At 39.0% G+C, this 15,259-nt stretch overlaps 1 protein-coding gene across 6 annotated transcripts in view; it reads right to left on the bottom strand.

Annotated features, from left to right (window-relative positions):
- Nucleotides 1-2,114: 2,114 nt before the first annotated feature.
- The window catches only part of LOC127882166 (uncharacterized), a 96,394-nt gene continuing 83,249 nt past the window's right edge, over nucleotides 2,115-15,259 (bottom strand). For all 6 annotated transcript variants that reach the window (XM_052430642.1, XM_052430647.1, XM_052430641.1 and 3 more), the window contains 3 exons: nucleotides 14,411-14,596; nucleotides 11,977-12,147; nucleotides 2,115-11,530 (listed from right to left, as the gene is read on the bottom strand). In XM_052430642.1, the coding sequence (XP_052286602.1) occupies nucleotides 4,959-11,530; nucleotides 11,977-12,147; nucleotides 14,411-14,596 (6,929 nt within the window). In that variant the 3' untranslated portion in view covers nucleotides 2,115-4,958. The remainder of the gene's footprint in view (nucleotides 11,531-11,976; nucleotides 12,148-14,410; nucleotides 14,597-15,259) is intronic.

Below are 15,259 nucleotides of genomic sequence, written 5' to 3'. Positions count from 1 at the left end.
GGAAACCATTTTACTGTTACAAGTCACCGTGACCTAGTGACCTAAAAGTCAATAGGGGTCATCTGCGAGTCATGATCAATGTACCTATGAAGTTTCATGATCCTAGGCGTATGCGTTCTTGAGTTATCATCCGGAAACCATTTTTCTAAGTTAAGTCACCTTGACCTTTGACCTAGTTACCTGAAAATCAATAGGGGTCATCTGCGAGTCATGATCAATGTACCTATGAAGTTTCATGATCCTAGGCATAAGCGTTATTGAGTTATCATCCAGGAAACCATATTACTATTTCGGGTCACTGTGACCTTGACCTTTGACCTAGTGTCCTGAAAATCAATAGGGGTCATCTGCGAGTCATGATCAATGTACCTATGAAGTTTCATGATCCTAGGCATAAGCGTTCTTGAGTTATCATCTGGAAACCATTTTATTATTTCGGGTCACCGTGACCTTGACCTTTGACCGAGTGACCTGAAAATCAATAGGGGTCATCTGCGAGTCATGATCAATGTACCTATGAAGTTTCGTGATCCTGGGCATAAGCGTTCTTGAGTTATCATCCGGAAACCATTTTACTATTTCCGGTCACCATGACCTTGACCTAGTGACCTGAAAATCAATAGGGGTCATCTGCAAGTCATGATCAATGCACCTATGAAGTTTCATGATATTAGGCCTAAGCGTTCTTGAGTTATCATCCGGAAGCCATCTGGTGGACGGACATACCGACGGAAGGACAGACGGACCGACATGTGCAAAACAAAATACCCCATCTTCTTCGAAGGGGGACATAAAAAGTAACCCTCAAATGAGCTCGAACCACTGACCCCTGGAGTAAAAGTCTAACATTTGGACCACTCGGCTATCCGTGCTGATACTTTAAATGAAGTTTTTTATACATTAAATAAGCAATCCTCGTTGTGTCACAAAATACAACAACAGAACTCTCCAAATTTTGCAATCGATTTGCATTGCAAGGCATTATAAATTTCAGGTTTTTAAATCGTAAAAAGATGCATACAATAGATATTGTAGAGCATGGTAAATGTTCAGTATTATTGTTTCCTTACAAATATCAAAACTACAACAAAAATTTGCAAATCTGAAACCATTTTTTTTTAATTTTGTCAATTTATCAAAACAAGAAAAGGACCCTTTAATAGCCATAAGTGACGGTAATAGACAATGGTCTCACCCAACAGCTTAAAGCAAACATATAAGTTATTTACACGATACAGCATTGTATTATATAAGCGCCTGCCATTATTCATTGAAACAATAGACTGATACCGGAAAAGCACGAGTTTAGAAAAAAACCACTGATCACCCCGGTACAAACAATGCTGGTCCATTAAATCAACCAATGATAGCTTACCTTAAATAATAACGGTTGATACGGTGTGTGATTTTGAAAGGATTATAATTGGGTCGTGTTTATTTGTACCAGCAGATTAGTGGGTTTTTCCAAAAAGTTATTTTTTCCGGGATACATATATGGACACTTCACAGATTGCGTTCCCGCATGCAATGGTTCCATGTTATATTGTTAGCGTCTCAACATTTTCAATCACCAGTATTTTGTGTCTCTTAATTTTTGTTCACCTGTATTTTTTGATAATTGTTGTATCAAAATTTTAAGACATAAAGAAAATTATTATTTTAAAGTGTCGAAAAACTTTGCATTATTACAGTAAAGCAGTATTGCATGCTTTTTAATTTGGGCTGGGAACAGCATTAATTAAAGATATGCAAACAAACCGTGATAAAATGAAATATGTTTGGAATTGCTCGTGGATTAACTAAATCAATTTAACTTTTTAAAATTCATCTATGTGTAAAAAATATGTGCTGAAATGACCGTTATGATGTCCGTGTAATTTTCTGTTTATTATAATAAACCTGATGATCGCGAATATAAACAAACAATATTTCAGAAAAAAAAGTTCCTTAAATTCTTTTTTATGCCGGACTCCTTCAATCCCTTTACGGGGCATTCATTGCATACATGTTCAGCAATACACTGAACTTAGAATTCTGAGGATCTACAAGCAATGACATCAATGTTAAGCCATAATGTTGACTGCTTTCTTCTTTCAAGGGATAACACATTCAACTCACTTTTTAAATTATTTATTGCACATACATTTTAATAATAGTCATATTAAGTATAATCAAGTTGTCAATGAGTTGTTTAAACAACCCAATGTAAAACAAAATGGCAATTTACATATTATACACATTCTTGCCTACCAGTATGTACATCTGGGTCATATCTACAAGGTATGGGTGAACTACCACCTGAATCATATAATTATGGCAATATAGAAGCAATTAAATAAAAGGTTTAATACTTCAAGAAATAATAATTTATTTACATTATATTCCTATTGTATATGGTATTGAGTTTATCTTAGATTAACATTAACACAAACAAAACTTCTTATTGAGAGACAAGTTTAGTATGGTTAAAAAATAATGCAATTTGAGACTAATTTGCAGATTAAACATGTTTCTAAATTATCCAACAATTTTCTTAATGTAGACTTCTAAAATGTTAAATTATTATTTTACTGCATTTTTCAAATCATAGTGACTAGATATTTATTAAAAAATAAGAAACAAATAACAATTAGCATGAACATGAGAACATTTGCACTATTAAAATAAATTAATAATATGTATATTAATATATATTAAAGTACAAGCTCATTAAAATTGATTAAAACAACGAAACAAATGGGATACTTGCAGTAAAAAATAAGATTAAAATGATGCTCAATTTCATTGTAAAAAGGGAAAAGGTAAGCTAAAGAAATAATACAGGGAAAAACATAACAAAAAGTAAATAATAAGTGGTCCAAAACATTCAAAATTGGAAGAAGTGTGTAGAAAATTGTGGAATTTATGATAAAACTAAACATGAATGGGTTTATGTCAATGTTTTCTAACATGAATTCTCTATATTATGTATTTACAAATTTAACATAAATGTAAGCATGCTAATGTCAGACATACTATTTCTATTTAATATTTGTTAAAGTATTTGTTTTCTGTATAAGACTCGCATGAACAGTTTCCCATATATTGTTTTATTTAAATGGTTGCAAATTATTTAGCAAGTCATTTTTAATCTGTTATAAACTTAAAACTGTTTTCATAAAAACGCATGATCCTTGTAAAATACAGCAAGAAACCGACGGAGACTGGTGATGCTCCCCAAAGGTGTTTTTTTCCACAAGATTGCACTATATATTCAGTTAAAAGGAAACGTCTAGTAGTTGGGGGGTACTATATGTACAGTTAATGGAAAATTTCAAAGGGCCATAACTCTGTAAAAAATCATCCGACCAGAACCGGCTGATAATATGCACATCTCCTCTTGGTAGTGAAGCTTCCCATAAAAGTTTAATTGAATTCGGTCATTAATTGCTGAGAAATAGCCCGGACAAAAAATTGTGCGCGGACGGACCGACACACGCAAGGACGGATGAAGCGGCGACTATATGCTCCCTCCCAAAAAAATTTGGGTGAGCATATTTAATTTTGGGGGAGCATAATAAACTGAATAAAATAGTATGTGCCTTTATCCCATCAAGGATGATAATACCTTAAATTTGTGATAAAAAAGTGAAATTAATTAAAAATTTACCTACATTAAATTGTTTATGTACAACAACCAGTATACCTCCACTAATACAACCAGTCCAGTCAAGCCAACTTTAGTTTGTACATTTTCAATTTTTGTGTATATTTTCTTAATGTTATGCAATGAAAACATAAATGAAAATGTTGAGAACATTTGAGAAATCATTTAAAGGGTATTGTATACCGATCAACGATGAAATTAGCACATGGGTTGGTATACATAATCAACTGTACAGTACACTGCGTGTCTGAATGTTTTGTTGACATTTACAGGCATGTCAATAAATGTCTGTCTTACATTTAAACGGTCTTGATTATCAAACATTTTCATCCTTATGACTAGAAGCAATATATAATTAGTTACTAAATAAATTTGTATTATTATACCTTATTATTTAGGCCATACGTCTACATTTTTTAACGCAATCTATACATAGCGCAACATTGTATTTCATAGGAGAAGCAAAGTATACAGAAAATGTGTACAATCCTTACAGTATAACATATCAAGTTTAAAATTAGACAAACAAACAATGATTACACAGTTGTTGTTTTTTGTTACCGTTAAAAATGTTCTAATAAAATTACCCTGAACTCAACTATTCAATAAACTTTCAAATACTGAAAATGCCCTACTATAAATTAAGTTTCACACATTTTTTTTCACTCTGTGACTCCAATAAATCATTTTTGACTGTTGTCAATAATCAGTCACTTACACATTCAAAATATATACATGTATTAAAACATAGAATTACTGCAGTGAACACCAACTGGGTATTTTGATGAAAACCAAAAAGTGTAAACAATACTAACACTTGAACTTAGCCCTGTTCATAAATGAGCACCAACCTACAAATTAAATGTTAAGATTTTAGGCATCTTGAAACTATCAAAACGTATATTTATATTGTCATTATTCAAAATAAGGTTAGGATTACCAACAGGGTCAATTGTTCACAACAATTAAACATTTTGAAAATCAAATACTAGTAAATAATTATCAACACAAATACTTGGATTCACTTGCTTTTACACTGCATATTATATTAGCAAACCCTTTTGCCATTGTTTACTCTTTCCATTCTTGTACCCATGGCAAGCAGGTAAATATGAAAATCAATGTTATAAAAGGAAACGTTGCTTGACAACTAATTAAAAAAACAATACATTAACAACACTGATGTGTACACTTTTATTCGTACAAAAAACAACAACAATAGGTGTCCTCAACAAAGTGTTCCTAAAAATATCCTAAATGTTGACACACCAATTACAACACAAAGCAAACAACAATACAAATGTCTATCACGCTATTTAGCACCATAAAATGGTTTAGGGCCCATACGTAATGATCCGTGTTTGATGTTTCCGTCTGAGTGTCTCCCTATCAGAGGAACATCTGTAGGTACTGTAGACAAAACTTCCATACTGTGACGAACATTCACTGCTAGAACGGGAGAATTTGTTGTAGCACTGTTTGGCGATGCACTCCGCACACGATTGCGCAGTTTAACCTGTGTGGGAGATGGACTACTAGCATTTTTACCTAAACTTTCAATTTTCTCTTCAAATATATTTGTCAATTCTTTTATACTTCCTCTCCTTTTCTTCTTTTCCTCCTTATCTTTGTCACTTTTATCCCTCAGTTTTTGACCACCTGCAGTAGGTAGTCTTGACACAGTGTCACCCCCCTTTTCATCCCAAGTGTTTTTGTCACTACCCGACACAGCATCACCAAGCTGTGCATGTCTAGTCAATGAATCACTGATTCTCTGTTTAGCTTCACTTGTTCTTGTTTTAGAAGAGTCACTTTCAACAGAACCCCAGCTGAGACGTATTCCTTGTGAAGCACCAGACAGTCGCGGACTAAGTTCTTGTCTTGCCTCGTCCTTTGAACTGGTCTGTCTAAGCACTGGAATTCTGGATCCTGATGTCTCAGCTTTTGAATGAGTTGGAGACCCTTTCTGCTTTGTTAAAGCAGGAGCACATTCTTTTGCATGTGTGCCTAACTTTGGTGAAGTTTGTGTGGACAACCTTTGCCCTTTAGGCGAGTTATTGTGAGGAGTGACCTTTGGTGAACCTTCTTGGTTTGATGGCCCCTGTCTCTGACCTTTTGGGGAGCCATCATAGCGTAGTTTAGGAGAACCTTCAGTCTTTGCTTTGAAGCCAGAACTTCTTGTAGATTCATTCTCGCTCAGTGAAGATTCGCTCGGGGTTCTTGTTTTCCCCTTGTACCTGGGTGGGCGACCCTGAGGTGATTGAACTTCTTTATTCTTTGCTCCTCCGGGCAGTTCAGGACTTTTCTGGGAGGGGTCATTGAATTGAGCAACAATTGCTCTCTCTCCTAAAGGACTAGATGTATTCACAGATAAATCATCAACTTTCTCATTGCCCAGGGATATTCTACTGCCTCTGTGTTTACTGGCACTATCTCCATCTTTCTTCTCAAGTTCTAAAGATTCATGCATCTGTCTGATTGACGAGACCAGATTTTTCTCTGGAGGCGTAATTGTCTTCTTGGATTCTGATTCAACAGCAATAGACGCATCCCCTTCAGCTAAGGCAGTCTCAAATTTCCCACAAAGTGTCAGCAGCTTGCTGGACTTGTGGGCTTTACTGAACCTGATATCCTCAGCACCCTCATGCCCAATATCCATGAGGTCATTCCTAACTTCAGTTTTCAATCTATCACTGGCATGGTTCCTTTGTAACATATCCTCATCAGGCGACACTCTTGGGGGCATCTCAAAACTGAACACCCTGTTCACACGACCTCCGGTCTCCGTATCTCTACCTTTGTCCTCTAAACCTGGGTAGTGACCATAACTGAGAAAGTCTCTCCGTTTAAAATACTTTGAACCTGCAGCGAAAAAGTTAGTCTGTGGTGTTACCTCACTAGGGTCTACAAATACATCATCTTCAGCAGCAGAATTCTCACCTTGATCTGAGTCCACAAGATCAGTTACACAAACATTTCCAGGCATGGCCTTTCTCTGACCCTCTGGAGTCCTTCGCAGTCTTGGTCGGTTATCCATGATTAATATCTCTTCCCCTCTTTCTGAACTGACATTCTCATGTGATGATTCAGACTTCAATTTTTCTGTCTTCTTCTTCACAACTTCTCTTACATCTTTGTCCAATATTTTCGGGTATTCCCACTGTAAATGTTTCCCAATAGGCTTGTCCTTTCCAGTCGGAGGTTTAGAACGTACGACAACTGACTTGCAGATTTCGATCATCTCTAGCGGTGGAGGGGCAATGTCTCCCTGTATACTGAGACTGTTCACGACAGGGCTGTAGTAATGCCAGGAGTCAAAGTTCTGGGGGTAGGTGAAGCTGGTGCTCATGAGGTCAACCTGGGAGGAGGAAGAGGAGGACATTGAGTCCTGCATGACAGGGGGAGGCGTGTCCATCACAGTCACAGGTGGGATCAAAACCAGGTGCTCTACAAGGGGAGCGTGGCAGTCATTGTTGTCATAGATACTTCTTTGAAGGTCTCCACTGTCACCACCGCATACAAAGGAGTCTCCGAGATTCTGTAGAGGGTTGAGGTTGAAGGGGTCGCCACAATTTGCGGTGTGAAGCTTACCGGGTTCACAGACATTGGCATGCTGGGGAAGGTAGTTGCGGAGACTTGCGAGGTTACGCTCAAGATCATCATTGATGGCATTTTGAAACTCCTCCTCAGTGTTGTCCACAGGCTGGTGGGGCTGGCTACAGCTGGGGGAGAAATGCAGCCGGTTGAGAACCATGGGCGTGGCAATGAGAGTGGGGCCATCTGACAGGTACTGGATGTGCACCTCAGGCAGGCTGACCAGACCAATGTCTGCTGGGATTTCAATGGAGGATTCCATGTCAAAGCCAGCAAGAGGGTGGCTGGCATCAAAGAAAGATCTCTGATTCAATCTTGGTGAGCCAATATTGGAAAAAGGGGCCATGACTTCGTCAAGGGGAGAAAGAATGCTTCCCACACGCCCCCTTATTTGCTCTTGCATCATTTCCTTCATTTCATTGGACATGTTCTGATGTGAAGCAATCCCCAAGCAACTTTCGTTTACATCCATTTCTTCCAACATTTGTGGCAACAGGGTACCAATACTGGTCTGGTGACTTGTATTGGCCTGATCAGACACGCTTGAATTGTTCAAATCTGAATAGCAATAGTCTGCTGATTGACTTTTTTCTGACCTTATCAATACTGATGCTTGGTTAGACTGTCGAGTTGAGATGTTAACTGAACTTTGGTTGGCTGCTGTTCTTTTGAACCCTGAACCAGTGGTAACTTCTGATTGGTTGCTTTCATTTGATGAAATGGTTACAGTGAAACCTTTGCTCGGAACATTTGAAGTTGCTACAGTAGCAGCATGCTCCCTGTTTAACTCTTCAAATGAGCCAAGGCTGGTAACTCTTACAGATTGTTTGACTGATGAATCAAATGAAGTTTGTCTAGCTAAGGCCGGTGAGGTACTAGATTTCGTAATAGCTGGATGTTCTACTTCCAACGCTTCCACTGGTAGACCACGATAAGGCCCAAAAACTGTAGCACTCGACTCAAAACTGTTTGAATGCTCCAGCAGACACACAGGAGAGGTGATCCCAGATCGTGCTGACATTGGGGACTGAGGCTGGGAAGATGACTCTGGCAGGGTCTGACTTCTTCTTACCACCGTTCTCTTAGGGCTGATTGCAATGGCAACAGGTCTGTTAGCAGGTGTTCTTGTCTGGATCAGAAGAACTTCTTGTTCTGAAACATTATCATAGGTCTCAAGTTCCCGAGCCTTGAATGCTGCTGTAGTGTTCTCGAGTGGCTGGTCAGTTTTCACTTGGGCGGTGACTTTTCGTGTAATAGATGGTCTTTCTAGTACTAATGTATCTGTGCCGGTGCTCACTTCTGGGAATTCGTTTCTGGTCGAGTCATTCTCACAGACACTGGAATCAGCAGAATTCTTGTTTGACTGTCTAATAGAATCACCTGTTGGAGCCAGGCATCTTTTCCAGTTGTCATTAAACACAGACATGTCAATCTCTTTGAAACTCTCATTCAGACCAGCTAGGTCTTCCCATCTGGGCTGCTTGTGTTCTGGTGACAAAGGACTAGACACCATGCCACTGTGCTGTTCTGCCCTTCCGATAGCAGACCTCCGTTGGTAGCTGGGGCTCTCATCAGACATATACCCCAGTGGTGATTTTGGATCAAACCGTTTAACCTCTGACTGTGGACTCATAACTCCAAACGGCTGTCTAGAACCTAGCTGGCAGCTAACCTCAGACTGGTTGTGACTTTGCCTTGCAGAGCTCACAGGACTTTCTTCAGCACTGCTATAGGACTGGTTCAGCCGACTCCTGGAAGTCTGAGGGCTGGGCTCAGAACTACTAGTGGACTGGTTCAATCTCTGTTTCACTTGGGGACTACTATCAGAGCTGCTGATAGACTGGTTGTTCTGTTTCTGTCTCATTGGAGGACTGACTTCCAGACACGAAAATGACTGGTTCAATTTCTGCCTACAGGACTGTGGGCTGCCTTCCACACAACTGAAGGACGTGTTTTGTTTCTGACGTGGCTGGGGACTGCCTTCTGAGCTACTGAACGATGTGTTCAGCTTCTGCTTGGATGTTGGGCTGGTGTCCATGCTGCTGGGAACTGGCAACTTACTTTTCTGTCGTGATTTCGGACTGATTTCCAGGGCAGTCAGCTGGTGTGATGTCTGTTTCTGCCGTTGCTGCGGGCTGGACTCAATACTGGACCCTCCATGGCTTCGTGGCGGTCTAGAGGCCAGTGGACTGGTCTCAGGGCTTATCATGCCTCTACCAGTGGCCATCTGTCTGTACATACCTGGGCTGCCTTCTGGACTGGCCAGGCTGGATCTATTGGATCGTGACCTGGGAATGACCCCTTCCAAAGGGCTGGCAATACTGCTTCTAGCTGACCTGTCGTCAGGGAAGGCCTTACTTACTCGTGCTCTCACTGGACTGTACATCATGCTTTGTTCAAACTGTTTTAGTGAATCTGGATCAGCCATGAGAATCTTTTGGAAATCCTCTTCACTCATTCTAAAGCCAGTTTTTGACGGTGGGAGGTTCGACGTTTGTTTTAGTGACGCAACCATTTCACTTTCTATTGCTGAAATTGAGTTTGATTTTGTTAGCATGTTTCCTGGCTGATTATTGGATGACATTGTGGACACTATATCCAGGGAGGCTGGGGGAGAGGGGCGAGTAGGTGTTGTCATAGTAACAGGTGTGGCTGTCTCCAGCTTAGTTGGAGCTTTAATCACCTTGGGGGCATCAGCTATGTGGATTTCACTCTTAGGCCTCTCAACAAAAATGTTTTGATCAATGTTTCTCAAATTCTCACTCTCCGATTTTCTTACATTACAAACAGGATTCTCGTAGTCTGAAGGCGAAACATCACTGTCCCTCATGCTACCAAAGGATCGATGACCAGTGGGCGTCACATTCAACTCATCATGATGGGAATCATAAGACTCATAACTAGACTGCTTGGTGAGACAGGCCTTATGTGCTGCCTGCATTTCTCTCAGAGTCTGAGCCTTGTGTTTCTCACTCTTGAATGCCATGTCAATCTGTGCGTTGATCTCCTTCAGTGTCCTACAAAGCGGGGACTCATCATGTAGGCCATCAAGTGACGTGCTTCTCCTACGTCTCTCCGTGTTCACACCATTGGCATCGCCAACACTGAAAACATTATCCTGTGACACCGAGAGCTCACTTATTGTCAGAGAAGACGTTATATCTGAATGGCTGCCACTATGACTGCGAATGTTCTCCAAGGATTTCTGAATATCCAAAGGAATGCTTACACACTTTGTAATTGATTTCCCAGGCTCTCGTTTTTTAATATTTTTTAATCCTTGCTCAAGTTCTGATATCTGCAGTAATAAGTCCTCGTTTCTTCGCATGCTTTCTTCACTTTCAAACGTCTTTGCACGCTGCAAAACCTTTGCTCTTGCAGGAAAGTCTGTTTCAAGCACTGAATTTAAGGTCCCCACTGAACTGCTACTGGCCACAACATTATCAATGCTTTCCACACGATAGTGACGTGCCCTATCTGTACTTAAACTTATTGCACTGTTTGATTTTGAATCTCTGTTCGTATCCTCACTAAGCTGTTCACTGCTTGAGTGTTTATCAGTCAGTATATCAATCATTTTGCTTTCATCAATTTCTGCATAGTCATGATTTCGTCTCACAACTTTATACTTGACGTCAGTAACACTTGATTTATTTGGCTCTTCTACACTGGCAGTACTCCCACTCCACAGCTTTCTTTTACACCCAGGACTCTCTGGTAACTCAGAAATAATCTCATTACTTTTATACGACGAGACAGTATCACTTTCACTTCTTTCCACACATTCCTCAATGGACAATGCCCTAGCCCTTTCCATAGAAGGACTATTATGTTTCTCTTCTTTCAACTTTTTTCTGTCTTTGGGCGGTGTTTTGGATCCTTTACGTTTCTCAGACCCATTCTCCTCACCCGATCTCACGAAACTGCTCTGCCCTACACCACCCACACCCGCAGGTGTTATACTGTGAACAAAAAACCTCTCGGCCTCCCCACCAATCCGGCCCGCCGTGCTATTACTTCGACTTGCAATTTTTGGCCTCACGTCTAATGCCTGAAGTGACAAGCTCTTGTCCTTGTCTGAAACTTCATAATCTCTCGACGACTCCTCAGTGGGAGTATTATCTTGTTTTGGGGTGGTTGGAGCCGAGGGAATGCGTCGATGACAGATCACGCGCCGTTTCTGATCGTTACGAACAAAGGACTGTTTGCGATGGACACCTCCTTCTGGACTCTCAGAGGATTCCCGTTCACTGGCACGCTCTAACTCACTGCTGAAGTCTAGTTCAATATCTGAAATGAAACATGATCAACGAATACAGCTTCAATCTTTTAGTACACCATTAAAATATCAAAGGAAGCTATAACAATTTTGTGTTCTAATTATGTTCTTGTCTCTGACAAATTGTTTGCATTAAAGGGACTTGTTCACAGATGTTGTTATTTTTGAAAAATGTAATTTAATATGTTTTCTTAATAATCTATGTTTTAAATAGTCTTAACTTAATATTGTAATAGCAAGTAAAACAGTTTAATAGAAAATATTGCCAAACTGTGAACCAGTCACTTTAATGACGCATTGTTAGCTTTAACAGAAGTAAAACACCTAACTTTTTTTCTAAATGAAAAATCCTATTGAAGTCATTAAATTGATAATTATCAAGGTTACCATTTTCTGGTATTTCTTTATTAAAGCAGAGCAACAATGAATTATCTTCAGATCACAAAGCATGCCTCACCTTTAGGATTGACATCAATCGCCATTTCACGGCAGTTATCGTCTTCCAGAACGAAGCTTGGAAACGAGATTGAAAACTCCATGGTGAGAGGCCGTGGGGAGGTGAGAGTATGAGGGGACTCTGTGGAGGCCGACCTCGAGTATTTCTTGGTAGGGCTGTCATGTTCTTTGCCTGAAAACATAGAGGCAATTGTACTAGAGCCATGCTCTGGAAAACTGTTGCTTAATCTTTTACCACTTAGATACGTATTTTGACGCATGTGTAGTTCTTTAGACAGTTACATTTAATTAAATTCTTTTGATACTAAATTCAAGTTTTAAAGGCTTCATTTCCAACCCTTAGATACTGAAGAGCAGCAAACAGCATAAAACCTGAACAGACTGCGAGTTACTCGCAGGCTGTTCTGGTTTAATGCTGGTTGCAAAAGCCATTTTCACTTTGCTTCTTATGAATGAAAGGGTTAATGCATTTGCACAGGGTTGTCCAAGATGCAACTCCGCAAGCCAATCAGGGATTAGCACATAGACTAGAATTTCATTTAGAAGAGACTTACTTGTAGCAAAAAAACTTCCAGGAAAGCAGAGTGTCATCCCTGATTAGCCTGATAGCACAGGCCAATCTGGGACAACACTTGATGCACAAGCATTAAGCCTTATTTTCCCAGTGCATGGCTCCATTAGATTGTTATGCGAATAAAGTTTAACTCAAAATCTTAAGAAAAATTGAAATAGATTTTGAAGAGAAATAACAATACTAACTTACATGTAATTAAGTAATACAGATATATACACTGTCATGACAGTTGTTCTACATGTTGTAACACGACAAGAATAATGACAAGTTCATAAGTAAAATATCTATAAAATTGCTGTAAATATATTTCAATCACTTACATTTTACAGTTCCAGAGCAAAATTGACAATACAAAAAACAAGAGGGCCATGATGGCCCTGAATCGCTCACCTGACTAACCTTGCTACATCAACTAAAATTCTATCAGACCCATATACAATCCCCAGCCAGATTTCATTAATTAATACATTTTGACGAAATTTCATTTAGATGTGATGAAAACTGTGACCTCTTTCATCTACACAAGGTTTTACTAGAATTGGCCAGGTGACCTAATTTTTGACCCCAGATGACCCATATATGATCCAAAATCAGATATTATCAAGATAAACATTCTGACCATATTTCATTAAGATCAGATAAAAACTATGACCTCTACTGTCTACACAAGGTTTTTCTATTATTTGACCTAGTGACCTAGTTTTTGACCCCAGATGACCCAAATACAATCCCAACCCAGACTTCATCAAGATAAATATTCTGACCAAATTTCATAAAGATTGAATGAAAACTGTGACCTCTATTGTCTACACAAGGTATTTCTATTATTTGACCTAGTGAACTAGTTTTTGACCCCAGATGACCCAAATACAATCCCAGCCCAGATTTCATTAAGATAAACATTCTGACCAAATTTCATAACGATTAGATGAAAACTGTGACCTCTGTTGTCTACACAAGGTTTTTCTATTATTTGACCTAGTGACCTAGTTTTGGACCCAGATGACCCAAATACAATCCCAGCCCAGATTTCATCAAGATAAACATTATGACCAAATTTCATAAAGATTGGATGAAAATGTGACCTCTATTGTCTACACAAGGTTTTTCTATTATTTGACCTAGTGACCTAGTTTTTGACCCCAGATGACCCAAATAGAATCCCAACCCAGATTTCATCAAGATAAATATTCTGACCAAATTTCATAAAGATTGGATGAAAACTGTGATCTCTACTGTCTACACAAACAACTTGTTGACGAACACACGCACACACGCACGCACACACGCACAACGGATGCCGGACATCACACGGTCACATAAGCTCACCATGACACTTCGTGACAGGTGAGCTAAAAATTAGATTTTACCACAATCTTGTATTTAAGTTAAGTTTATTCTTGGTTATGGCTGTTTGTCCAATGATTTCAAGTACATTGAAAGGATGATGCAACCATGAAAACAAAGTCATTCAGAGACCAGTTGAATATACCAATCCTACCATCACTGTTCCACCACCAGTTGCCTCTTATTGCTTTACTATAAATATATTATATATATATTAATGTGCCCTACTCGGGTAAAACATTGCTTAATGCATATGCTTAAAGTGTCATCCCAGATTAGTACAGGCAAATCAGGGACAACACTTTCCACTTTAATGGACTTTTGTGTTTAAAGGAAGGCTCTTCTTAACAAAAATTTTTAAGTCTAGACAAACGTGTTGTCCTGTGCGGATTGCACAGGCTGATCTGGGACGACACATTATGCACATACATAAAGCAAGGTTTTTACAGAGTGCTGCCAATATAAACTTAATTGATTTAACAAAAGTGGGTGCTGTTCTGTCACCAGTTCTTACCGGCCAGAATGTTCATGAGCCTGTTTGGGTCCAGACTCTCACTGAGGGGGCTTCCGAGCCGACTGGTTACCGGTAGTGACAGCAGTGACTCAGCACTTTTAGCGCTGCGTATACGGCGACGCTTCCAGTGCTGCACGTCCTCCTCTGTGATAGCCTTGCGGTCGCCAATATCAAAGTTTAGAGATTCTGCAGAATTCAGATACACAAATTATATGGTATACCATGTAAACAACTAGCAATTGGGCAGTATGGTCTCTAATATCAAAGTTGAGAGATTCTGCAGCATACATGTACACAAAGTGTTAAGCTATATTGTATATTATCTAAAATATGAGACATTCCGGAGGATTATGATACAAAATGTGTCGCAGTAAGGTCATCAATCTCAATGTTGAGAGTATCAGAAGTATTAATATAACCAGATTTTATAACCATGTTTTATAAACATGATATTTTATTCACAAAAATATCAAGCCATTAAAACTAAGCTCTCAATAACATAACTGTATATTCATTTCAGAGGTGATAAGTTCTGAAATCAATCTAACCAAAATAATTTATCCTAGCTGATAATTTCCAAATAATCAAGTAAAGATCAATACATTTTTCTTTAAATCATTTCTTTGAAAGATTTTAGCTTATATTTTTAACAACACAAATTCTTAATAGCTTTAATCAACAACTTAGTATTAAAGTGAATTATTAACTAAATTTGCTCAAATTCAAGTTACAAAGTCAAACAATGCCAATGAAAATAATGAGCCTTGCTTTGGGAAAACAGGGCTTAATGCACGTGCTTGACATGTCCACACTGCCCACATGCATTAAACCCCATTTTCCCAATGCCAG

The sequence above is a fragment of the Dreissena polymorpha genome, chromosome 5 (genome assembly GCF_020536995.1).
Source record: "Dreissena polymorpha isolate Duluth1 chromosome 5, UMN_Dpol_1.0, whole genome shotgun sequence".
Lineage (NCBI taxonomy): Eukaryota > Metazoa > Mollusca > Bivalvia > Myida > Dreissenidae > Dreissena > Dreissena polymorpha.
This window is presented reverse-complemented; position numbering and strand designations above follow the sequence as displayed.